Here is a 24,922-nt window from a genome sequence, read left to right as displayed (position 1 = left end):
GCTTAACAGGTGAAGGAGTTGCATGATCCATGTGAAAAAAGTGGAGGGATGTTGTCTTCCTTGTAGAAATACTCTATATATGTATTTTCTTCCCAATATAATGTATTGGTCATCTGAATGGATGGATGGCAAAGTTTTAGGGCTTTAAGAATCTTCATTGGATTAACAGTGGACTGCAATGGACAAGGGACTTACCTCCTGTGTGGGGATTGTCCATTCAAGGTCCTTAGAGCATGGGCAGTATATTGTTTTTTTAAATTAGAAGCTTTGTCAAATTTCTAAGATCATCACACAACGTCATTTTTTTTCTTTCTTTTTATTTTTCTTCCAAAAGCAAACCTCTATCATTTCTCTACAGCAATAGAGAGCCATGCAAGTTGCATTCATTGCATTCATTGCTACATAATGCACAGAACCTGCATTGCATACTGTGAACACGGCCTTTGAACAGGGTCCTTAAATTATCCTTAAATACCTTTATTTCAGGTTTAAAATTGTAATTACATGCTCACAGTTGGGCTTTCTTCATCAGTAGAACAAGGGGATCAATTACTATGATCAATGCAATAAAGAAAGAGAGGCTGGGAGTTAAGGAGATCTCGCCCATTTTGCAACTAAGCTAAACTGAAAAAGCTTCAAATAATGGATGTAGTTTAATTGGTGCCAGTGTATTACAGCAGATGTATACCTCCTAAAGTACTAAAGATACTCTTATTTGTGATTAAAATCATACTTTTATTCAAATACTAAAATCGTATTGTACAAATATATAGCAAAACAAATTCAAATATACTTAAAACACAATGGCCTCAATTCACTAAGCTTTATCAAAAACATTATCAAACATTTCATAATTTACCTCATGGGTAAAATCTAATTTTGAATTCACTAAGGTGTTATATATTTACCGAATGTTTTATCGATAAAACATTCAATAAATCTATGAAACCTTAGTGAATTCAAAATTAGATTTTACCCATAAGGTAAATTATCAAATGTTTGATAAAGTGTTTGATAAAGGTTAGTGAATTGAGGCCAAAATGCTTATAGTCAATACCTGGGCCAAAAAAAAGGTAAGATTATGTCATTAAAAAGGTAAAACCTAATGGAACTGGCCTTGTAGTGGTGGGATTCACATAGTAGTAATCCTAAAATGCAATAAAAACATAGCAAATACGTTTATTTTTCATTTGAATTTTAAAAAGAAAAACATTATTAGTCAACACATCAAAGAAACATTTCATATCTAGGCAAAAATGTTAAGGTTATGAAATTACATCTAAATGTTTTCTTCAAGGAAATTGGGCAACAATACACGTACTTTCGCAATGCAACCTCAGATCTGATTGATGTAAAACAACAATACATGACCCTGAAACAGGAAATGAAAGAAGAAGTCAAAACTCTGAATCAGATCACAAATGACCTTCAGTTAAAAGACTGGGAGCATTCTGTCACTCTGAAAAATCTGACAATACTTCAAGGTAAATTAAAACTAGCAAGTCCAATGGTCATTTACAACTCAATCCATATCTTTTTAATTCAGGCTGCTATGATTCCATGTAAGAGGAACCTTGTCATCTGTACATTATTTACTTTAGGACTGTAACATCTACCTTCAAAAACAAATCGCTATATATATATATATATACTATCTGATTGCCCGGCGTTGCCCGGGAATGTATTTGGCTGGTGTCGGCTCCACCCACTTTTTCTAACCCTAACAATTACTCAATGACCAAGTTTGTGAGATTTGTGGTCTTTGGCATTAATAATTTGCATTGAAATGAAAAAATCTGATGGTTTGTTTGTGGCTCCACCCCATTTTCTGAATTTGAACCCCAGTCACCCAATGACAGACTGTACCAGGTTTGAGCCCTGTGCCATTAACAGTGCAAGAATGGTAGCAATTAAGTATTCCCTTGAAAAGCAATAGGTGAAGCTTTATACACTTTTGTAGGCTCCACCCATTTTTCTGAATATTAATCCCATTCACTGAGTGACCAACTGGGCAAAGTTTAAGAACCCTCCCATTAACAGTGTAAGAATGGCTGCAGTTTACATTTTCCCAGTGAAATTTGTATTTGTCTCCACCCACTGATGAACCGGCATTGCCCGGCTATGTATTTGACTGGTGTTGGTTCCACCCACTTCTTCTAACCCTAACACACAAACACTCAATGACCAAGTTTGTGAGCTTTGGGGTCTTTAGCATCAATAATTTGTATATTCCCATAGATATTAAACAAATCAGATTGGCTGTTTGTGGCTCTGCCCCTCTCCAGCATTTGAACCCCAGTCACCCAATGACCAACTGTAGCAGGTTTGAGGCATCTGCTATTACCAGTGTAAAAATGGTAGCAATTTAAATATTCCCCTTGAAAATCAACAGGTGAATTTTGATTGGCTATTATAGGCTCCACCCACTTCCATGAATATTAATCTCAGTCACCCAGTTACCATCTGGGCAAAGTTTGGGAACCCTGCCATTAACAGTGTAAGAAGGCCTGCAGTCTACATTTTCCCAGTGAAATTTGGTTTTGGCTCCGCCTACTTTTTGTAAACTGGACATACAGTCACTCAATGACCAAGTTTGTGAGCTTTGGGGTCCTTGGCATCAATAATTTGTATTTTCCCAAGAAATGAAACTGTTTGTGGCTCTGTCCCCTTTTCTGAATTTGAACCCCAATGACTAACTGTACCAGGTTTGAGGCTTGTGCCATTAACAGTGCAAGAATGGCAGTAATTTTAATATTCCCCTTGAAAATCAACAGGTGATTTTGATTGGCTTTTTTAGGCTCCACCCACTCTTATGAATATTAATCCCAGTCACCCAGTAACCAATTGTGCAAAGTTTGAAAACCCTGCCATTAACAGTGAAGAAGGGCTGCAGTTTACAATTTCCCAGAAAAATCTGTTTTTGACTCCACCCACTTTTTGTAACCTTGACACACAGTCACTACTCAATGACCAAGTTTGTGAGCTTTTGGGTTCCTGGCATCAAAATTGTGTGAATGGAAGCAGTTTATCCAAAAAAAGCAAATCTGATTGGATGTTTGTGGCTCCACCCCTTTAGTGAATTTGAACCACAGTCACTTGATGACTGACTGTAGCAGGTTTGAGGCCTTTAACAGTGTAAGAATGACAGCAGTTTCAATATTCCCCTTGAAAATCAATAGGTGAATTTTGATTGGCTCTTGTAGGCTCCACCTACTTTTCCGTATATTAATCCTAGTCCCCCAGTGACCAACTGTGTCAAGTTTGAGAACCCTGCCATTAACAGTGTAAGAATAGCTGTAATTTATATTTTGCCATGTAAAAAGTTGTTTTTGGCTCTGCCCACTATTTCTAACCTTGACATACAGTCACTCACTGACCAAGATTATGAGCTTTGTGGTCTTTGGCATCAATAAGTTGCATTTTACCATTGAAATTAAACAAATCTGATTGGCTGTTTTTGGACCACTCCCTTTTCAGAATTTAAACCCCAGTCTCCCAGTGACTGACTGTACCAGATTTGAGGCCTCTGCCATTAAGAGTGTATGAATGGCAACAATGTAAATATTCCCCTTGAAAATCAAAAGGTGAATTTTGATTGGCTGCTGTAGGCTCCACCCACTTTCCCGAATATTAGTCCCAGTCACCCAGTGGCCAACTGTGTCAAGTTTGAGAACCCTGCCAATAACAGAATGGCTGAAATCAATCTAAAAAATCTGATTGGCTGTTTGTGGCTCCACCCACTTTAGTGAATTTGGACCCCAGTCACCCAATAACTGACTGTATCAGGTTTGAGACCTCTGCTATTAACAGTGTAAGAATGGTAGCAATGTAAATGTTCCCCCTTGAAAATCAATAGGTACATTTTGATTGGCTGTTTTTAGGCTCCACCCACATTTTTGAATATTAATCCCAGTCACCTAGTGGGCAATTGTGTCAAGTTTGGGAACCCTGCCATGTAAAAAATTAAGTTGTTGGCGCCGCACATCCAGAAATACATGTATGGGTCTTTATGGAACTAAACTGCCAAACCTGTGAGATAGGCGTTTTCGCACACACACATACATCCGATTTTATATATATATACAACAAAAAATCCAGAGAATTGCAGCACACAAGCTCAGTTTATTGAGCAAACAATACAGCTTACAGCAGCAAACGTTTCGGCTGTCCACAGCCTTTGTCAATGCTAATTAATATAAATCACATGATCACTTTTATACCTGCAGGGAAATGACATCATCATATCACATGATCTCCCAACCAGGAAGTAAACAAAATAAGGAAGCAATGAATTGCAAATACACATATGGCAGTCCATAATCCATGATCCACTTATCTGATTGCAGACAACTTTATGTAGAATAATGTCTTTATCCAGACCCAAAAATATTTATAGATTTTTTCTAGGAAAAGTCCAAACCTGAAAGTTATAAAAAAAAGATGAAGGTCAAAGTCATGATTGAGACCTCCTGGGTGCAGACTACCCAGCCTATCTATCCATAATACCTCACGTTTCTTTAACATCAATATTCTATCCCCTCCCCTTCTTGGTTTGGGGATATGATCAATAATCATAAATTTAAGATCAACGTCTTTGTGACCGAATTCCCTACAATGACGAGCCACAGGTAAGTCAGAGTTGACATTCCTGACAGAGCTCCTATGCTGTGCAATGCGATCCCTCACCCTTTGGGTGGTTTCCCCTATGTAATTCAATCCACAGGGGCATCGCAGTAAATACACTACATAGGAGCTCTGGCAGGTTAAGTGAAATCTGATACTAAATCTGTCACCAAATGTCGAGCCCTTTATGACATGGAGGCACTCACTACATGATAAACAAGGGAAACTTCCCACTCGTGGCGGACCCAAAAAAATGTATCTGCATGGACCAAGCGTGTACCCACTGTCTCATTCTTCCTGTACGCAGGAATGGGAGGCAAAGAAAATTCTGGTATTTCCGGATAGGCATCCGCAAGCATGTGCCAATGTCGCCTCACACTTGCGAGTACCTTATGGGAAAAGCCATGAAACTAGCACACAAAAGGAAGACGTGGTTGGGTACACTTTTGATCACTCGGAGAGGAGTCGAGCTCCATAACATGTTGCAACTCCTCTTGTAATAAAGAATCAGGATATCCCCGCTCCGAGAGCCTCTTACACATCCGCTGTCTAGCCTGTGCAGCCTGTGTCTCATCCGAGACAATCCTATTGACCCGCATCAGCTGGCTGCTGGCTACAGAGCGAAAGACAGCGGGCGGGTGGTAGCTCTCAAAGCGGAGGAGTTGATTCCGATCAGTCAGTTTCTGGTACAAATTAGAAGACAGAGAGCACCCCTGTCTTCGTATGGTAGTGTCCAGGAAATGAATTTCAGTTTTGTCATGGACAATTTCAAATCCAATATTAGGATGAAAATTGTTAAGTTCTGAATTAAAGGACATGAGGGATCCAATGTCGCCCTGCCATATCGCAAAGATATCGTCTAAGTAGCACCACCAGACGCGACAGTGTCTGGCGAACGCTACATTAGAATAGACGTAATTAGTCTCAAATTCGTGCATGAATGCACCTGCGAAGGACGGAGCGACATTGGATCCCATAGCAGTGCCCCGCTGTTGAAGAAAAAATTCTTCTTTAAACATAAGATAATTGTTGTCCAATACAAAATGAAATAAAGTTTCCATGAACTCCATTTCCTGGCTGTTATATTGGTCACTTTGTCGAATCAAGTTCATACACGCCCCAATCCCCTCGTTTTGTGGGATCGACGTGTATAAAGATGAGACATCCCATCCAACTAACCAGATATCATCAGTTGTATCAAAATTGACTTTGGATACCCTGTTTAAAAAATCGGTGGTGTCTCGTAAATACGATGGTGTCTGTCTGACTAAGGGAGAAAGAATTTTGTCCAGAAATGTGGCTGAGGGAACAAAAACTGACCCTATCCCAGCCACAATAGGACGTCCAGGTGGTGTTATCGGGTTTTTGTGGACTTTGGGCAGGGTATAAAGGACAGGAATCACAGGATTTTGTACAAATAAGTAGTCACTCAAATCTTTAGCTATAATACTTTTCCTGACAGCCTCATCCAAAATACATTTCAATGCAGTTTTCAAATGTGGGGCGGGGTTACCTGGTAGTTTCCTATACACATTCTGGTCAGACAATTGGGAGTAAATTTCTCTCTCATAGTCTATTGTGTCCATCACTACCAGGGCCCCGCCCTTATCAGCAGGTTTCAAAACAATGTCCTTACGTTTGCTTAAGTCAAATAAGGCTTTACGTTCTCCAGTCATAAGCAAACGAAAGGACATTATTCGGCCCCCTTTGATCTGAGTGCAGTCAGTTGCCTATAGACATTGCCTGATGAGTGCTAATGACTAAATAGAGTGCACCTGTGTGTAATCTAATGTCAGTACAAATTCAGCTGCTCTGTGAGGGCCTCAGAGGTTGTCTAAGAGAATATTGGGAGCAACAACACTGTGAAGTCCAAAGAACACACAAGACAGGTCAGGGATCAAGTTATTGAGAAATTTAAAGCAGGCTTAGGCTACAAAAAGATTTCCAAAGCCTTGAACATCTCACGGAGCACTGTTCAAGCGATCATTCAGAAATGGAAGGAATATGGCACAACTGTAAACCTACCAAGACAAGGCCATCCACCTAAACTCACAAGCCGAACAAGGAGAGCGCTGATCAGAAATGCAGTCAAGAGGCCCCTGGTGACTCTGGACGAGCTGCAGAGATCTACAGCTCAGGTGGGAGACTCTGTCCATAGGAAAACTATTAGTCATGCACTGCACAAAGTTGGTGTTTATGGAAGAGTGGCAAGAAGAAAGGCATTGTTAACAAAAAGCATAAGAAGTCCCGTTTGCAGTTTGCCACAAGCCATGTGGGGGACACAGCAACCATGTGGAAGAAAGTGCTCTAGTCAGATGAGACCAAAATTGAACTTTTTGGCCAAAATGCACAATGCTATGTGTGGAAAACTAACACTGCACATCACTCAGAACACATCATCCCCACTGTCAAATATGGTGGTGGCAGCATCATGCCCGGTGGGTGCATCTCTTCATCAGGGATAGGGAAGCTGGTCAGAGTTGATGGGAAGATGGATGGAGCCAAATACAGGGCAAACTTGGAAGAAAACCTCTTGGAGACTGCAAAAGACTTGAGACTGGGGCAAGGTTCACCTTCCAGCAGGACAATGACCCTAATCATAAAGTCAGGGCAACAATGGAATGGTTTAAAACAAAACATATCTATGTGTTAGAATAGCCCAGTCAAAGTCCAGATCTAAATTCAATCGAGAATCTGTGGCAAGATCTGAAAACTGCTGTTCACAAACGCTGCCCATCTAATCTGACTGAGCTGGAGCTGTTTTGCAAAGAAGAATGGGCAAGGATTTCAGTCTCTAGATGTGCAATGCTGGTAGAGACATACCCTAAAAGACTGACAGCTGTAATTGCAGCAAAAGGTGGTTCTACAAAGTATTGACTCAGGGGGCCGAATAATTACGCACACCCCACTTTGCAGTTGTTTATTTGTAAAAAATGTTTGGAATGATGTATGATTTTCGACCCACCTCTCACATGTACACCACTTTGTATTGGTCTTTCACGTGGAATTCCAATAAAATTGATGCATGTTTGTGGCAGTAATGTGACAAAATGTGGAAAACGTCAAGGGGGCCGAATACTTTTGCAACCCACTGTATATATATATATATATATATATATATATATATATATATATATATATATATATATAATCGGATGTGTGTGTGTGCGAAAACGCCTATCTCACAGGTTTGGCAGTTTAGTTCCATAAAGACCCATACATGTACATCTGGATGTGATTCACAGTACTGTGCAAATGTTTTAGGACTTTTAAATGCTGTAAGCATGAGTGCTCTAATGTGGGATGAAACTCAAATTTCTTTTATGTTCTTAAGCATTAAACACAGCATAAAATAAATAGCTAAAACCATATGACTGGTTTTCAAGTTACTGGAAACATACCAGGAAGCGGTGATCAGCGCGTGGAAGAGGAGCGAGGTGGTGGCACGTGAGAGACGCTAACTGGACTTGCGGCGCAGCCTAGCCGTTCCTTCTGTCTTTCATGTAATCTCAGTAAGACTCAGAAATGGGTGTTCCAGGACCCTTCTGGATTCTGTCATACCTGTGCTGATGAGGTCTCTGGACATTTTTTGATTGTGAGGGGAAGTCAGCATGTTGTGCCTTTTATCTGCTGTATGAGGTTTTAAGACTCTGGCCACTCACAGTTTTTTTGACCCTCAGTTTGCTGCTTGTTTCCTTGCAGAAGAGGTACTCAGACTTCCCATTTATGTTAAAATCCTTATTTAACTAACACTGCCATAAGTCTTTTTACCCAAGATACTGGTGGGAATCCTGGTGGCCATAATTGGTGAAGTCATTCTGTCTTCAGGGAGTTAGTACGTTAGTACATGCACCCACCATGAAAGAAACGTAGAATGTGTCTCCTCTAAATTACTGTTCTAAGTAGCTGAAACACATAAAACTCAAACTAATGCTGATCTAATGTCTTATGTGTGTTATTTCTATACTACTGTGTGGGCCCATATACCGTATGATCTAGGCATTTTTTCCCACCACAGACTTGATTTACCTTCTCATCCCTGGAGACCAATTGGGTGAAATGGTGGATCAAGACAATACTAGATAGCTTGCCAAGCCTGAGGAAATTTACCGCTAACATCTCTGCTGTCCAAATCACAGTTTTATAAACCAAATGGCCAATTATCCTGATGAATAAGAGTTTTACCTGAATCTAAGCAGCAGCTCAAGGCAAACAGCTTTGTTGTAGAAGACGTTTTTGCATTTCTTGCTGGCCCTGTTCACAGTGGCCATTGCGTTGCATTCCCTGTGACAGCAGGAATGCAATGCAAGGGGTCGTTACAGTGTCGCCACATGCTATCCTCATATTTCATCAGGTACAGTGAAGCACAGTCAATGAAAATTCTGCTTCACTTTTACTGTTAAGCACTTAAGGACCACGGGATTAACCCCCCCTAAAGACCAGACCATTTTATGCTAATCAGGCCACTGCAGCTTTAAGGCCTCGCTGCAGGGCCGTACAACTCAGTACACAAGTGATTTCCGCCCATCCTTTACTGCCCACCAACACAGCTATCTGTTGGTGGGCAGTGATCGCTCCCAGGATGTATGTTTCTTTTTATAAATATTTATGTCATTTATTTTTAAATACATTTGTTTATTTTATTTTTATTATATCCCCTCCCCGCCAGCCAATCACTGTGATCGGCTGTCATAGGCATCAGCCTATGACAGCGGATCACTCTTGAGGGTCCAGAGGGGACAGTCATGTCACACAGCTTTCCCCAGCACAGTGCTGCCGTAGCAGCGCTTTCATCGTCTAACAGTCTCTAAGAGTCTCCTATCGGCGATTGACGCTGGGAGACTGAAGGTGGAGCGGAGCTCCGTCATCCAACAGGAGATGCGCGCGCATCGGCGCACACAATCTCCTGCAAAACACGCCCCCAGGACTGCACGCCGATCGGTGTTAGGCGGTCCTGCGGCTGCCCCCGTGTCCACGCCAATTGGCGTGGAGCGGTCCTAAACAAGTTAAAGTACATTTAGCAGTAATGCGCTGCATGCAGTGTGTTATGATGCCGCAACCCATTATACTGCAATGCACCCGCTGCACTGTGAACATTGCATAGCGGCCGCGACTCCTCACCGCATTGCACCACTTTGGACGTCGCTTCAGATTGCCTTTGATTTTGGGGATGGTACTTTGTCTCACATAAGAGGACTTTTGGTTCAGTATTAGCGTATGTATGAACCATATAATGCCTGAGCTTGAGTTGTAATCAAGTTATACAAATATGCTGGAACTGATTTTTTCTAAAATTATTCATTCTGTATTGTTAAGAAAAAAAAATGTTCAATCTTTACACTACAGGTCCTCCTGGTCCAAAGGGTGAAAAGGGAGACACAGGCATGAAAGGAATGTTTGGAGCTCCAGGAAAGCCAGGTATATTATTATGCAAAGTTTAAGAAACATTTACGTATATATTTAAGTTTGGCAGGGCCGGATTTACCATTAGCACTGTAGGCACGTGCCTGACATTTGCGAATTACAGTGCATGCTGCATCTGCGTAAAAAAGAATTCCAAAACTGACATTTGTATTGTCTCAACTTACATTGTAACTACAATAGCAATATAGTTTACAAAGTGATTAAAACTCCTCCCATCAGTAATTATATTCCAATGTTGAGTGTGCTTCTGAATCTGGATACGACACTCCATTATTTCCATGCATTGGGTTCATCATCACTTGATTGATCTGTATACCATATTGCTCATTTTCATTGTGACAAACACCAGAGAGGCGAGTGGAGAAGAGCAGTGTCTGTTTCAATCAACCTGTTTACCAGTTTGTTGAAGATCCCCAACTGAACTGAGAGGGAAATGGAGGCTGCCATTTTTATTTCCTTTTAAACTATACTGGTTGCCTGGCTGCCCTGCTGATCTTCTGTCTCTACTATGTTTAACCATAGACCTTGAACAAGCATGCAGCAGATCAGGTGTTTCTGACAATACTGTCAGATCTGGCAAGATTAGGTGCATGCTTGTTTTTGGTGTTTTTCACACACTACTGCAGCCAAATAGATCAGCAGGGCTGTCAGGCAACTGGTATCATGTAAAAGTAAATAAATATGGCAGTCTCCATATCCCTCGCAGTTCAGTTGACGTGTGCGATGATTGTTTACAGTAGAAGTCTACCAATGAGGGCACAGCATAAAAAAGAGACAGACTTCCAAATAATTCATGCATGAATAAATGACTGTGATCTTCCTCCTTTTTTTTTAATTTTTTTTTAGCGTAACTGATGTAGTAAGTTTTTCTGGTTGTGGAGGAGGGGCACTGTGTCCCAGACTTGTGATGTTGTGCCCTATTACCCTCTACAGAGTTGATGGCATGTCTCCGACCCAGCTATACTTGTTACTGTGCTAAATTGTAGTCAACTAAGGAGGTCATCAACACATTTAAAGAAACCTGGACAATGGAGACAGTCAGGTTCAATTAATTAATGAGGTAATACAGCTAATTAACTTGCTGGCATTTACAAATTAAAATAATATATTAGACAGTGAACCATCTAATTAATTGGCATAGAAATATGTTACACGTTCATTGGATGTGTCAAGGTTTTTTTTTTATACGTTTATTGCAGGCAATAGCCTTTTGAATAAATAAGAGACAGGGTCTGATGGAATCACAGCAATTGCCAATGGTGTGGGCTGGTGATTATGTAACTCATATGAATAAGAATTTGTATGATTCAATTAAGAAAACAGTGCCAGGCAAAAAGTAGCTCACCTGGCCATATGTTATAGATCTCACTCAAATGTCTTTTGTAATCCCTATGTATGTTTTTTGTGAAGCAGATAAAAAGGGTGCACAGTGCGCCTGTCAATTTGGGAACCACGATAGCCAACAATTAGGGATAGCTGGAAATGCTGATTTCCGATTCCAAAAAACTTCAATTTTCTGCCAATGCCGATTATCGATTGCGCGGATTTCTGATTACTGTTTTTGTTTTGGTCATTTTTTGCATTTTCTGATTAGCCAAATACTAACGAGTTTATTCTCTGGTGGTACCTAACCGTAAGACCCCCATGGTGGTGCCTAACCCTAAGAACCCCCACCAGTGGTGCCTAACCCTAAGACCCCATGGTGCCTAACCCTAAGACCCGCCTGGTGGAGACTAACCCTAAGACCCCCCTGGTGGTGCCTAACTTTAATGTGATGCCTAATCCTAAAACCCCCTCTGGTGGTGCCTAAACCTAAGACCCCCTTGCTGGTGCCTAACCCTAACTCCCCCTCATTGTGTTGCCTAATTATAATTCCCCCCCCCCCCCCCCCCCCCCGGTGCCTAACCTTAATCCATCATGGTTGTGCCCGCATTTTATGTCAAACATTTATGTTATTATTTTTGAACTGATATAACCAAATTAACTAATATTACCAAATTAACTGTAATAATCTAATTTAATCACTAGCTGATATAACTAATTTTGTATCTGCATTTCTATATATATATATATATAGAAAAAAATCTCGTTTATATGGAGCACCCTTTTATAGCTGATAAAAATCTCAGCTATATCCAGTGCCCTTTTACAGCCGAAACAAAAATCTCAGCTATATCCAGCACTCTTTTATAGCCCCCCCCCCCCCCCAAAATCTCGGCTACATCCAAATAACAAAACAACAAAAACAAATAACTCTGCTATAAAAGGGCGCCCTTTTATAGCCAAAAAAAGAAAACCTCGGGCTCCTTTTTACCACCTTATAGCTGAGATTTGTTCTAGCGCTTTTCAGAGCGATTTTCCACTTTGCTATACTTAACATTGAGGCTGAATCACCTCAGAAAAGCACAGAAATGCTGCAGGACCCGCGTTGCGTTTGAGATAAAATCATATCGCTCTGGTGCGATCCAACCCATTCAAATACATTAGCCAAGCGCTTTTCAAAGCACTAGTGTTGTTAAAAGTGCCCAGAATCACTCTTGGTGTGCACCAGCCAGGGACGGCCCTAGACTTTTTGCCGCCTGAGGCAAATTTTGAAAAAAATTATTGCTGAAGCCCCCCCTCCCCCCCCGTGGGTGCGGGGTGGCCACCGCCGCGCTGGAGGGGTAGCGGGCAGGACGGGGGTATTGGGCCTAGCGGCGGGGAGGGAGGTCGGACCCCCCCTCCCTCGCCTGGGTCCCCCGTTCTCCGCTCCCCTCCAGCCTTAAATAGATCAGAAGCGCTACTCATAAGAGGCAGTGGGCGGGGAGGACTCACCTCTTCCTCGCTCGATCCAGCGTGCGCTCCACTGACGTCACTTCCTGCAACGCCGTCCACTTACAATACAGTGGGCGGCGTTGCAGGAAGTGACGTCAGTGGAGCGCACGCTGGATCGAGGACCCAGGCGAGGGAGGGGAGGCTCCGACCCCCCTCCCCGCCGCTAGGCCCAATACCCCCGTCCTGCACGCTACCCCTCCAGCGCGGTGGCGGCCCCCCCCCCCCCGCACCCACCGACAGGCGGATGCCGCCCCTAGAAATTTGCCGCCTGAGGCAAAAGTTTCACCCCGCCTCATGAGCGGGCCGGCCCTAGCACCAGCCCTAACAGCTGTCAGGCGGTGGAAATGGGCATGTCAGAATAATTTGCATTTCATTGGCCATCTCTACTAATGATTGACTGCCTGGCAGCTTGATTCATTTATCAGCTGACTTGTAATTCATTATTAGCTTTCCATATCTGCTCTGTGCAAACTTTCAGTTCAGCCCTGTAACGATTGGTGTCAGCGAGAACAGATTTCTCTGATTATTGGTGATCTTCAGTATCACCAATAATACAGATGCTATACCTGATTATGTGTGATCTGCAGAATCACCAATAATACTAGTATAGCCAGAACCAGGATAACCAATGTAAGAACAGATGTTTGGCGCAACAGTAATGATAGAGATACCCCAGAGGAGCTGGTGGTGATAGGTATCTCAATAGAACACAAGAGTATTCACCCAGCAACTGAAAACGTGATTCAGTACAGCTAAGATCACCCGAGGAGCGAGAGACTTGGACTGTACTGCAGCCGGGAATCACCTGAGGAGCAAGTGATTAACACTGTACTGCAGTCAGGGCTTACACCTGAGGAGTAGGTGTTAAGACTTTACTGCAGCCAGTGGACACCTGAGGAGCAGGTGTTTAAGACTGTACTGTAGTCAGGTCTTGCACCTGAGGAGCAGGTGCTAAGACCGTACTGCAGTCAGGGCTTGCACCTGAGGAGTAGGTGCTAAGACTGTACTGCAGCCAGTGAACACCTGAGGAGCAGGTGTTTACAAAGATGCTGCAAGTAATGATCACCTGAGGGGCAGGTGATTAAGACTGTGCTGCAGTCAAGGTTTCACCTGAAGAGCAGGTGATACAATACTAGAATCCCTCACCAGTGGCTGACCCACTGGTGAGTACAGGATAGTCAGACAGGCAGGATCGGCAACGTACGGACAGATACAGTACAACGACAGATGGCTAGCTCAGAATCTAAGTTCAGGCAGAGTCGGCAACTGGATCAGATAGGCGAAAGTACAGAATCAGGAAAGCAGGAGAATAGTCAAGGCAAGCAGAAGGTCATAACAGATAATACAATGCAATTAGTACTTTAAGCTATCAACAGAATCTGGCTAAGTGTGGATCCCCAGCTCCAGCTGGTTCTAGCACACTTTGGGATCTGACTAAGGTCTGAGCGCTAACACGTTAGCATTCGCAACAGCAGACACGGAGCAACTGACAGGCTGGTACTATATATACAGAAGTGCTCCACAGCGCCGCCCCAGTCATTCAGCCAATCCAGTGTACTGTTGGAGTCATCTGACCTGGCAGATCAGCTGACTCCCCTTCTATTCGCATAAAGGTCCTGTCACCTGGCGCGCGTGCGTGCGTAGCCCTCAATCTATGTGCAATAGAAGGACCAGGCAGAGGTAACTGCGCGGCTGAGGCTGCCGGCTGATACGCGGAGATAACCGCCATGCCGCTTGCCTCTGCGGCGGTATCTCCGCTATCTATTACAGTACCCCCCCCCTGAGGAGTGGATCCCGGACACTTCCTACCCGGCTTCTCAGGGTGTAACTCATGAAACTCTTTCTTTAAATCCTCGGCATGCATGCGACAATCTGGCACCCAAGTTCTCTCCTCCAGGCCATACCCCGTCCAATGAACCAGGTACTGTACAGAATTCTGCACTAATCGAGAATCCAAGATCTTCCCGATCTCATACTCAGGTTGATCGTCAATCATCACGGGGGGGGGGGGGGGGGGGAGGGAGAGGAATCCACATGCACAGCAGGTTTCAACAAAGAAACATGGAATGATTTCGCACCTCTCATGCTGGCTGGGAGATCAATCGCATATGTCACATCATTAATTTTTCTGGAGACAGGGTATGGGCCTACAAATTTGGGTCCTAACTTAGGTGATGGTTGCTTTAATGCCAAATGCCGAGTAGACACCCAAACCATCTCCCCTGGGGAAAACCTCCACTCAACTGACCGCCTCTTATCGGCCTGTTTCTTCTGGGTCTGAAAAGCTTTTCCCAAATTCCTCTTGACTAGCACCCAAATCTCCTTTAATGCCCTTTGCCAATCCTCTAGGGCCGGAAAAGGAGAAGATGCCACAGGCAATGGAGAAAATTTGGGAGATCTCCCCGAGACCACTTGAAAAGGAGAAAATCCTGAAGAGGAACTCTTCAGGTTATTATGTGCAAATTCCGCAAATGGCAGGAACTTTACCCAATCAGTCTGCGCATCTGCCACGTAACACCTGAGGAATTGTTCGAGGGACTGGTTAACTCTTTCGGTCTGACCATTGGTATGTGGGTGGTAGCCTGATGAGAATGAAAGGTCCATACCAAGCTGATGACAAAAGGCCCTCCAGAACTTTGACACAAACTGGACTCCCCTATCTGACACCACATTCTCCGGAATGCCATGCAGCCGGAAAATGTGCTGAATGAAGAGGTCAGCTAACTCCTGGGCCGAGGGGAGTCCTTTCAGAGGAACGAAATGAGCCATCTTACTGAACCTATCAACTACCACCCAAATGACCGTCTTGCCTTCAGACCTAGGGAGTTCACCCACAAAGTCCATAGACAAATGAGTCCAGGGTTCATTTGGCACTGGTAAGGGCTGTAATGTACCCACTGGTGCCTGTCGAGAGGGCTTACTTCTGGCACAGACAGAGCACTCTCTCACAAACTCCTTACAATCAAGTGCCAAGGAAGGCCACCATACACATCTGGTCATTGAATCCTGAGTTCGAGCAGCCCCGGGATGTCCTGCATTCTTATGGGTATGGAATAATTGTAGGAGTTGTAGACGAAGAGGAAGTGGTACGAACAAAACCCCCTCAGGCTTCCCTTCTGAAATGTTCTGTTGGTAAGGCCCAATCCTCCCAGGTTTCTGTGGCTGCCAACACCAGTTTTTGAGGTAAGATGGACTCAGGGGTTGAGGGCTGAACTGTCTCTGGCTCGAAGCACCTCAATAAGGCATCTGCTTTGACATTCTTACTACCTGGTGTATACATTATTTCAAATCTGAACCTTGAAAAGAACAGGGACCAGCGGGCCTGTCGGGGACTAAGTCTCTTGGCCTCTTCGATGTACTCCAAGTTTTTATGATCAGTATAAACTGTGATTGTATGTTCTGCCCCTTCCAGCCAATGACGCCATTCTTCAAAGGCTAACTTAATGGCCAAAAGTTCCCGATTACCAATATCGTAGTTCCTCTCAGCGGGAGAGAACCTACGAGAAAAGAAAGCACATGGGTGCAGAGCCGGATTAAGGCTAAATGGGGCCCTAAGCAAAGTAACTGATTTGGGCCCCCCCATCATGTCGTAATAGAATCAGAAGATGCAACTGCACAGCAATATGCCGCACACACCGGGGCAGCTGAGCTACTGGTTGCTATGGGCAACAGCCCGCTTTCCTCTGTGGGTGCACAATGCAGGGAATAGCAGCGGCAAAATGCAGAGTGAGAGATGAATGGCTGGGACATTTGCACTCAGGGGCTGGTGCACCCCTGTGAAGAGGACGCCAGATATCACAGCAGCAGCACTTTCCCCCTGCATCTCCAGCCTGGCAATAGCAGAAAGCTCTGGACACCGCCAAACCAGAAGCCATTCCCAAGACAGAATTACATAACCACCCCCACCACCGAACAACCGATTTCCTCCCAAACTAGACAGCCACCATGCAGCCTCCATCCCAATTAATACGATAGTCCAGCAGAGAAGGCAGCCGCAGTGGGGGAGAATGACAGCGCCAGATGACTCACATTCACCTATTGCGATCCAAGCAATAGAGGTCCCGTCATCTGGAGCCCATCTGTCTCCTCTAGAGTGCTGCCACTCTGTTACTACTACTATTACTACTTCCTACTTCCTGTCTGATCTGAGAATCAGGAAGTTCAGAGCAAGCGGCGGCTGCACTGTAGAAGAGACAGATGGGTTTCAGATGACAGGATCCCTATCGCTTAGATCATGGATAGGTGAGTGAGCGTTTGCCATCTGCTGCTATCATTCTTGCTGCAGCTGTGGTTCTCTGTGTGAAGGGAGGGAGGAGTGGGCAGCAACAGAGCGCACAGTAGCAGGAGAGGGACCTAGGAGGAAAGCCTGGCTCTGAAGACAATTAGCAGCGCATGGCATCATTTGACAAAACAAGACAAATAACATTTATATCGCACTTTTCTCCTGGCGGGCTCAAAGCGCCAGAGCTGCAGCCACTAGGACGCGCCCTAAAGGCAGTAGCAGTGTTAGAGAGACTTGCCTAAGTTCTCCTACTGAATAGGTGCTGGCTTACTGAACAGGCAGAGCCGAGATTCGAACCCTGGTCTCCTGTGTCAGAGGCAGAGCCCTTAAAGGGACTCCGAGCAGTACCTGTGGGTATGCCTTTAAGCATACCCACAACTAATGAATTACATCCTCACACCTACTAGCATGATGTTTGTAATTATATCCCCCTGGGTTCCTTATATTTCATTGCATTGTGCTGAATCAAGCTGCCGACTTTGGAGAAAAGTCGTCCTGTGTAATACAATGTAACTATGGAAAGATGCATATCATTTTGAAGCTCTCTTTCTCCTCTTTCCAATGATAGATAAACTGCCACCCTACGCCTTTTAATTTTCGCTATTTTTGCTATCGAAATTGCGTTGGCCGCGATTTCGATCGCGAAAATAGCAAAAACTAAAAGGCATAGGGCGGTGGTTTATATATCATTGGAAAGAGGAGAAAGAGAGCTTTAAAATGATATGCATCTTTCCATAGTTACTGCACTGCTCAGAGTCCCTTTAACCATTATACCATCCAGCCACTGCTGACAGGATGGCGAGGGCTGGTTTATATGCTGATGGGGCCCCTTTGACTCTGAATAGGGCCCCAAGTGACTGCTTTTGTTGCCTGGTTGGTAATCCGGCCCTGCATGGGTGTAGTTTGCCTTGAAGGCCAGAGCGCTGAGACAGTACAGCTCCAACCCCAATCTCTGAGGCATCGACCTCAACTATGAAGGGGAAGGTGACATCTACGTGTCTCAAGATGGGAGCAGAACAAAACAATTTTTTCAGTGTCGCAAAGGCGGATTGTGCCTCTGCCGACCAGTGGTAGGCATCCGCCCCTTTCCTGGTTAGGTTGGTGAGAGGGGACACTACAGAAGAGAATCCCTTGATGAACTTCCTGTTGTAATTGGCGAAGCCAAGAAATCTTTGGAGTGCCTTCAATCCTACAGGTTGAGGCCACTCCAAAACAGCAGAGACCTTTTCTGGATCCATGGAGAGACCAGAAGTGGAAATAATATAACCCAGGAATGGAACTTTAGTGACCTCGAAGAGGCACTTTTCTAACTTCGCATACAGCGAGTTCTGTCGTAATTTCCGTAAAACAAACTTAACATGTTTTTGATGGTCTGTCAGATTAGGAGAGAAAATCAGTATATCATCTAGATGCACTAGTACGAATTTTCCCAGAACTTCTCTAAAAACTTCGTTGATCAATTCCTGGAAGACGGCAGGGGCATTACACAACCCGAAGGGCATGACCAGATACTCGTAATGCCCATCGGGCGTGTTGAACGCCGTCTTCCATTCGTCACTGTCTCTAATGCGTACCAGGTTGTATGCTCCTCGCAGGTCTAGCTTAGAGAAGATACTAGCATTAGTCACTTGCGCAAACAAATCGTCAATCAGAGGCAATGGGTAACGATTTTTTACTGTGATCTTATTTAACCCCCGATAGTCAATACAAGGTCTAAGGCCACCGTCCTTTTTCTGTACAAAAAAGAACCCGGCCACAGCTGGTGACCGCGAAGGACGGATTAATCCTTTAGACAAATTTTCCTTAATTTATTCCTGCATGGCCAGCTTCTCTGGCCCTGACACATTCTAGAGATGGCCTCTAGGGGGCATACAACCTGATCTTAAGTCTATGGGACAATCAAAACTCCGGTGAGGCAGGAGTTTTGATTGTCCCATAGACTTAAGATCAGGTTTATCTGCTGATTTGGGACAGAACGCATCCGCAAATTCTGCGTACTGCACTGGCACCCCTTTGACCTGTACCTTGGTGGCACAAACAGCAACTCTCTCTAAACAATGATGATGACAATGGGTTGACCAGCTCTGTAGCTGACCTGAAGCCCAGTCAATCTGAGGGGAGTGAAGTTGCAACCAGGGCTTACCAAGGCTAATAGTAGAGGTTGCCATTCGCAGAACAAAGAACTGTAATTTATCTTTATGTAACACCCCTATATTACACAACAACAAGGGAGTTTGAGAAAGAGGTTGTCTACACTGTAATGGAGAGTCATCTAATGCTGTGATCAGAATCAGACGGTCTAAAGGTAGTAAGGGGATCCCCAATTTTTTTACAAAATCATAGTCTATGAAATTGGCTGCAGAGCCAGAGCCCACAAATGCCTCTGTGGGTGTGGTCTGACCCTCCTAGGTAATGGAACAGGGAAGGAGCAATCGATTATTGTTTAAAGTTAGAAACGGCTCGCCTAGGCTATTACCTCTAACTACACCTAGGCGGCAGCGTTTCCCGACTTCTTAGGACAATTCTGGACAATGTGGCCCTCCTCAGCACAGTATAGACAGAGTCTTTCCGACCTTCTGCGATTCCTTTCCACTTGTGTCAGCCTCGAGTGACCGATCTGCATCGGTTCGTCTGGAGGTGGCGAGGGTGGAGAAGAAGCGTAGGAAACGGCTCTGACAGCGTTTTTCCCACGCGTTTGTCTCTGATAGCGAAGGCGGCGATCAACCCGTACCGCCAAAGAAATTGCTTCGTCTAGGGATTTAGGCTCAGGATGCCCTAACATCAAATCAGAAACTGCATCCGATAATCCTGACAGAAAACAGTCCAATAATGCATACGTTCCCCATTTAGCTGATACAGCCCACCACCTAAACTCAGCGGCGTAAACCTCAACCGGATTACGACCCTGCCTGAGGGTTTTCAGTTTCCTCTCAGCAGTGGTAGCAATATCCGATCATCGTATATAATGGCCATGGCCTTAAAAAACTCCTGGACTGAGGACAAGGCTTTATGCTCAGCCGGCAGGCTATATGCCCATGTTTGTGAATCTCCTGGGTTTTTATGAATGTTACCCTCTGGATTTCAGATCCTGACAGATTGGGCCTCAACTCAAAATAAGATAACACACGATTCCTGAAATTTTGAAAGTCAGATCTAAGGCCAGAAAACTTTTTAGGTACGGACATGTGAAGGTCCGTGACTGGAGGGGATCGCACTGCATCAACGGTTGTTTGGAGTACCTGTACAGTCCCAGACAATTGAGTAATCTGAGTCTGTTGGGTATTAATCACCCCGGTAAGATTGTTTACCACGGTGGTCAGGACTCCAACTTGGTCACGCAGTGCGTCCATAATGTTTGGTCTGCTGTTCTGTATCGATTGGTGTCAGCGAGAACATATTACTATGATTATTGGTGATCTGCAGTATCACCAATAATACAGATGCTATACCTGATTATGTGTGATCTGCAGAATCACCAATAATACTAGTATAGCCAAAACCAGGATAACCAATGTAAGAACAGATGTTTGGTGCAACAGTAATGATAGAGATACCCCAGAGGAGCTGGTGGTGATAGGTATCTCAATAGAACACAAGAGTATTCACCCAGCAACTGGAAACGTGATTCAGTACAGCTAAGATCACCCGAGGAGCGAAAGACTCAGACTGTACTGCAGCCGGGAATCACCTGAGGAGCAAGTGATTAACACTGTACTGCAGTCAGGGCTTACACCTGAGGAGTAGGTGTTAAGACTGTACTGCAGCCAGTGGACACCTGAGGAGCAGGTGTTTAAGACTGTACTGTAGTCAGGGCTTGCACCTGAGGAGCAGGTGCTAAGACCGTACCGCAGCCAGGGCTTGCACCTGAGGAGTAGGTGCTAAGACTGTACTACAGCCAGTGAACACCTGAGGAGCAGGTGTTTACAAAGATGCTGCAAGTAATGATCACCTGAGGGGCAGGTGATTAAGACTGTGCTGCAGTCAAGGTTTCACCTGAGGAGCAGGTGATACAATACTAGAATCCCTCACCAGTGGCTGACCCACTGGTGAGTACAGGATAGTCAGACAGGCAGGATCGGCAACGTACGGACAGATACAGTACAAAGACAGAAGGCTAGCTCAGAGTCTAAGTTCAGGCAGAGTCGGCAACTGGATCAGATAGGCGAAAGTACAGAATCAGGAAAGCAGGAGAATAGTCAAGGCAAGCATAAGGTCATAACAGATAATGCAATGCAATTAGTACTTTAAGCTATCAACAGAATCTGGCTAAGTGTGGATCCCCAGCTCCAGCTGGTTCTAGCACACTTTGGGATCTGACTAAGGTCTGAGCGCTAACACGTTAGCATTCGCAACAGCAGACACGGAGCAACTGACAGGCTGGTACTATATATACAGAAGTGCTCCACAGCGCCGCCCCAGTCATTCAGCCAATTGAGCGTACTGTTAGAGTCAGCTGACCTGGCAGATCAGCGGACTCCCCTTCTATTCGCATAAAGGTCCTGTCGCCTGGCGCGTGTGCGTAGCCCTCAATCTATGTGCAATAGAAGGACCAGGCAGAGCACCAGCATGTAACTGCGCGGCTGAGGCCGCCGGCTGATTCGCAGAGATAACCGCCATGCCGCTTGCCTCTGCGGCGGTATCTCCGATATCTATTACAAGCCCCAAGTAAGGACTCTTTTCCACAGACAGTTCAACTGTGTTCTCAGCAAGCAGTTACCAGGCAGTAGAGAGCAGTCCCCACGCAGCAGTGAACAGTTACCAGGCAGCGGCATGCAGTTCTGAGAGTTTGAGAGGCATTTCACTGCCTATCAACTGCTCGTTGAAAAGAAGCCTAATTCTGGTCCCTGTAGACCAAAACTTCACTAAGGCTGGATTCACAGTTGTCAGTTGCATAATGCATGTGTTAAAATGTGTGTGAACTGCAATGGAGACTGGCCATAGACTTTAAAGAGGAACTCCAGTGAAAAAAAGGTAATAAAAAAAGTGCTTCATTTTTCAATAATTATGTATAAATGTTTTAGTCCGTGTTTGCCCATTGTAAAATCTTTTAAATCCCTGATTTACATTCTGACATTTATTACATGGTGACATTTTTACTGTTGGCAGGTAATGTAGCTGCTGCATGCTTTTTTGGCAGTCGGAAACAGCTGGAAACAGCTATTTCCCACATTGCAACAAGGGTTACAGACAGGAAACTGCCAGGAGTAACACGGTCCTCAGAGTTTCTTGTGGCAGGGGTTTCACCACAATATCAGTCATACAGCGCCCCCTGATGGTCTGTTTGTGAAAAGGAATAGATTTCTCATGTAAAAGGGGGTATCAGCTACTGATTGGGATAAAGTTCAATTCTTGGTCGGAGCTTCTCTTTAAGACCTCTTTTCCATGGACAGTCGATAGGCAGTGAAATGCCTCTCAAACTCTCACAAATGCTTGCTGCTGCCTGGTAACTGCTTACTGCTGCCTGGTAATTGCTTGCTGAGCACACAGTTCAACTGTCCGTGAAAAAGATGGCCTAATACAAAGCTGCATGCAGCGAGCTAGAATAATATGATCAGTTACAATGCAGTACAGTGAACAGGCCCATAGAATTATATGAGCAGTGAGTTGACATGCAGAATTTTTCTGCAATTCAACTGACCATTGTGAGACCTCTTTTCCACAATGCTTTCTGCAGCCTGGTAAGTTGGTAAGTGCTTGCTGAGCACAAAGTTCAACTGTCCATGGGAAAGAGGCCTGAACTAGGCCTGAAAAGTGAATTGTATGCTCACCTCTACTAATAACTAATAAATATTATGAATGGATGAACATTTAGCATGTGTTTATACTTTTGGACTGACAGCACTGTTCAATGTAACAGAATAAACAATCGCAATACCATTACAAAATCAGGTACTTTTTATTATGATTTAGGCCCTGTTCACAGTGGTCAGTTACATTGCAGAAAAATTTCAGAATAATTCTGCATGCCATCTCACTGCCCATACAATGCTATGAACCTGTTCACAGTACTGCGTTGTAGCGGATACACTTTATTCTAACTCACTTCATGCAATCTCCATTGCAGTTCACAGTCATTATAACACATTATAACGCAGTGATGGCTAATCTTGGCACTCCAGATGTGGTGGAACTGCAAGTCCCATGAGGCATTGCAATACTCTGACAGCTCTAAGCATAACTCTGGGAGGCAGAGGCATGATGGGATTTGTAGTTTGGTCACAACTGGAGTGCCAAGGTTAGCCATCACTGTTATAACGTGTGCATTATGCAACGGACCACTGTGAACCTAGTCTTATGGATTTAATGTTTGCAATACATATATACTGTATATACATATTTTTATGACGCGTATTGTTAAATTTAATGCTTTTTATATTTTTGCTTGGGATTCAAATATAAATATGTGCAAATGTACACATTTCTTATTCGGGTACAGGAATCACTGCAATTAAGTTAAATGTGTTTTTTTATATAGATATTTGTATGTACAAGATTTCTTTTTTTATTTATTTTATGTACTTTTAGGTGTTCGTGGCATGCCTGGATTACCTGGACTTGGAATGAAAGGTTCAACTAACAACATTTTATATCATATGAATCTCTATATTAGAATAAAAAATGATTCTACAAGCTAAATGGAAGGAGTAATAGCAGTATTTTAATTAAAAGTATAAACTTTATTAGTTGCTTATTTTTTTTTCTAATGTTTTCCGCAGGTGTGTTTGCGTTTTGCATTTTTTTTATCGCAGATGCGTTTTTCATGCCTATTGCATGCGTTTTTACACGTTTGCGGTTTGCTTATAGAACACGCATATGCGTTTCTATGCGTTTTTGTAAATTGAATATATGCAAATCATTAGGAAGACAACAGGAAGCGGAAACACATCAGAGATAGTTTTTTTTAAATAAAAACGCTGCATAAAACGCATCAAAACCGCAACGCATATGCGTTGCCATAGACTTTCATTTAGTGCGTTTTGGCAGCCAGCCTCCATATTATGTAACACTGCAAGCGTCTGCAGAAAGCTTACTGTAAATCGCAGATGGTCCTTCTGCATCCCACAGACTAACATTTCTGCATAAAACGCAGCGTTTCCCACTCCGCAAGCGTTTCTGCCATGTGTGCACCCGGCCTGAGGCAATCAATTCCATAAAAAAAAAATTAAAAACATGAAAACGAGCCAAGCTGGGCCATACCAATTAACACATTAGGATTAGATAAACAGTAATTCAGCAGTTGGCTCTAGTATGGGTGCATTTCCACGGGCAGTTGAACTGTGTGCTCAGCAAGCAGTTACCAGGCAGTAGTGAGCAGTTAGCAGGCAGTAGTGAGCAGTTACCAGGCAGCAGCAAGCAGTTACCAGGCAGCAGCAAGCAGTTGTGAGAGTTTGAGAATAATTTCACTGCCTAGCAACTCATGGAAAAGGGCCCTAAGGGTTAGCCAGTAACCTTAAAGGGAACCTGTACTGAGTAAAAATATTTAAAATAAACATATGCGGTAACTTCAAATGAACATTACATAGTTACCTTGCCATCAGTTCCTCTCAGAAGCTCACTATTTTCTTCTTACAGTGATCCCTTCCAGTCCTGACAACATTTAGTCAGTTGTTGTCAGTTATATATCAGTTGCTGTCAGTTATAGAGGACAACTGATGTGCCAGTTAATGTCCATGTTTCCCTATGGCTCACATGGGCAATGTTACAGTTTAACAGTGTGCTGACCAGAAAGCTGTTAGGGCTGGAACCCACAGGAGCGCTTTTGGCAGCGTTTTGGCAGCA

The 24,922-nt window shown here is 43.9% G+C and overlaps 1 protein-coding gene across 1 annotated transcript in view; it reads left to right on the top strand.

Moving 5' to 3' along the window:
• The window catches only part of MSR1 (macrophage scavenger receptor 1), a 72,554-nt gene that overhangs the window by 31,149 nt on the left and 16,483 nt on the right, over positions 1–24,922 (top strand). The window contains exons 5-7 of the mRNA XM_068268630.1: positions 1,298–1,484; positions 9,970–10,041; positions 23,669–23,710. Of these exons, the coding sequence (XP_068124731.1) occupies positions 1,298–1,484; positions 9,970–10,041; positions 23,669–23,710 (301 nt within the window). The remainder of the gene's footprint in view (positions 1–1,297; positions 1,485–9,969; positions 10,042–23,668; positions 23,711–24,922) is intronic.

Source organism: Hyperolius riggenbachi, chromosome 1 (assembly GCF_040937935.1).
Source record: "Hyperolius riggenbachi isolate aHypRig1 chromosome 1, aHypRig1.pri, whole genome shotgun sequence".
Taxonomy (NCBI): domain Eukaryota; kingdom Metazoa; phylum Chordata; class Amphibia; order Anura; family Hyperoliidae; genus Hyperolius; species Hyperolius riggenbachi.
This window is presented reverse-complemented; position numbering and strand designations above follow the sequence as displayed.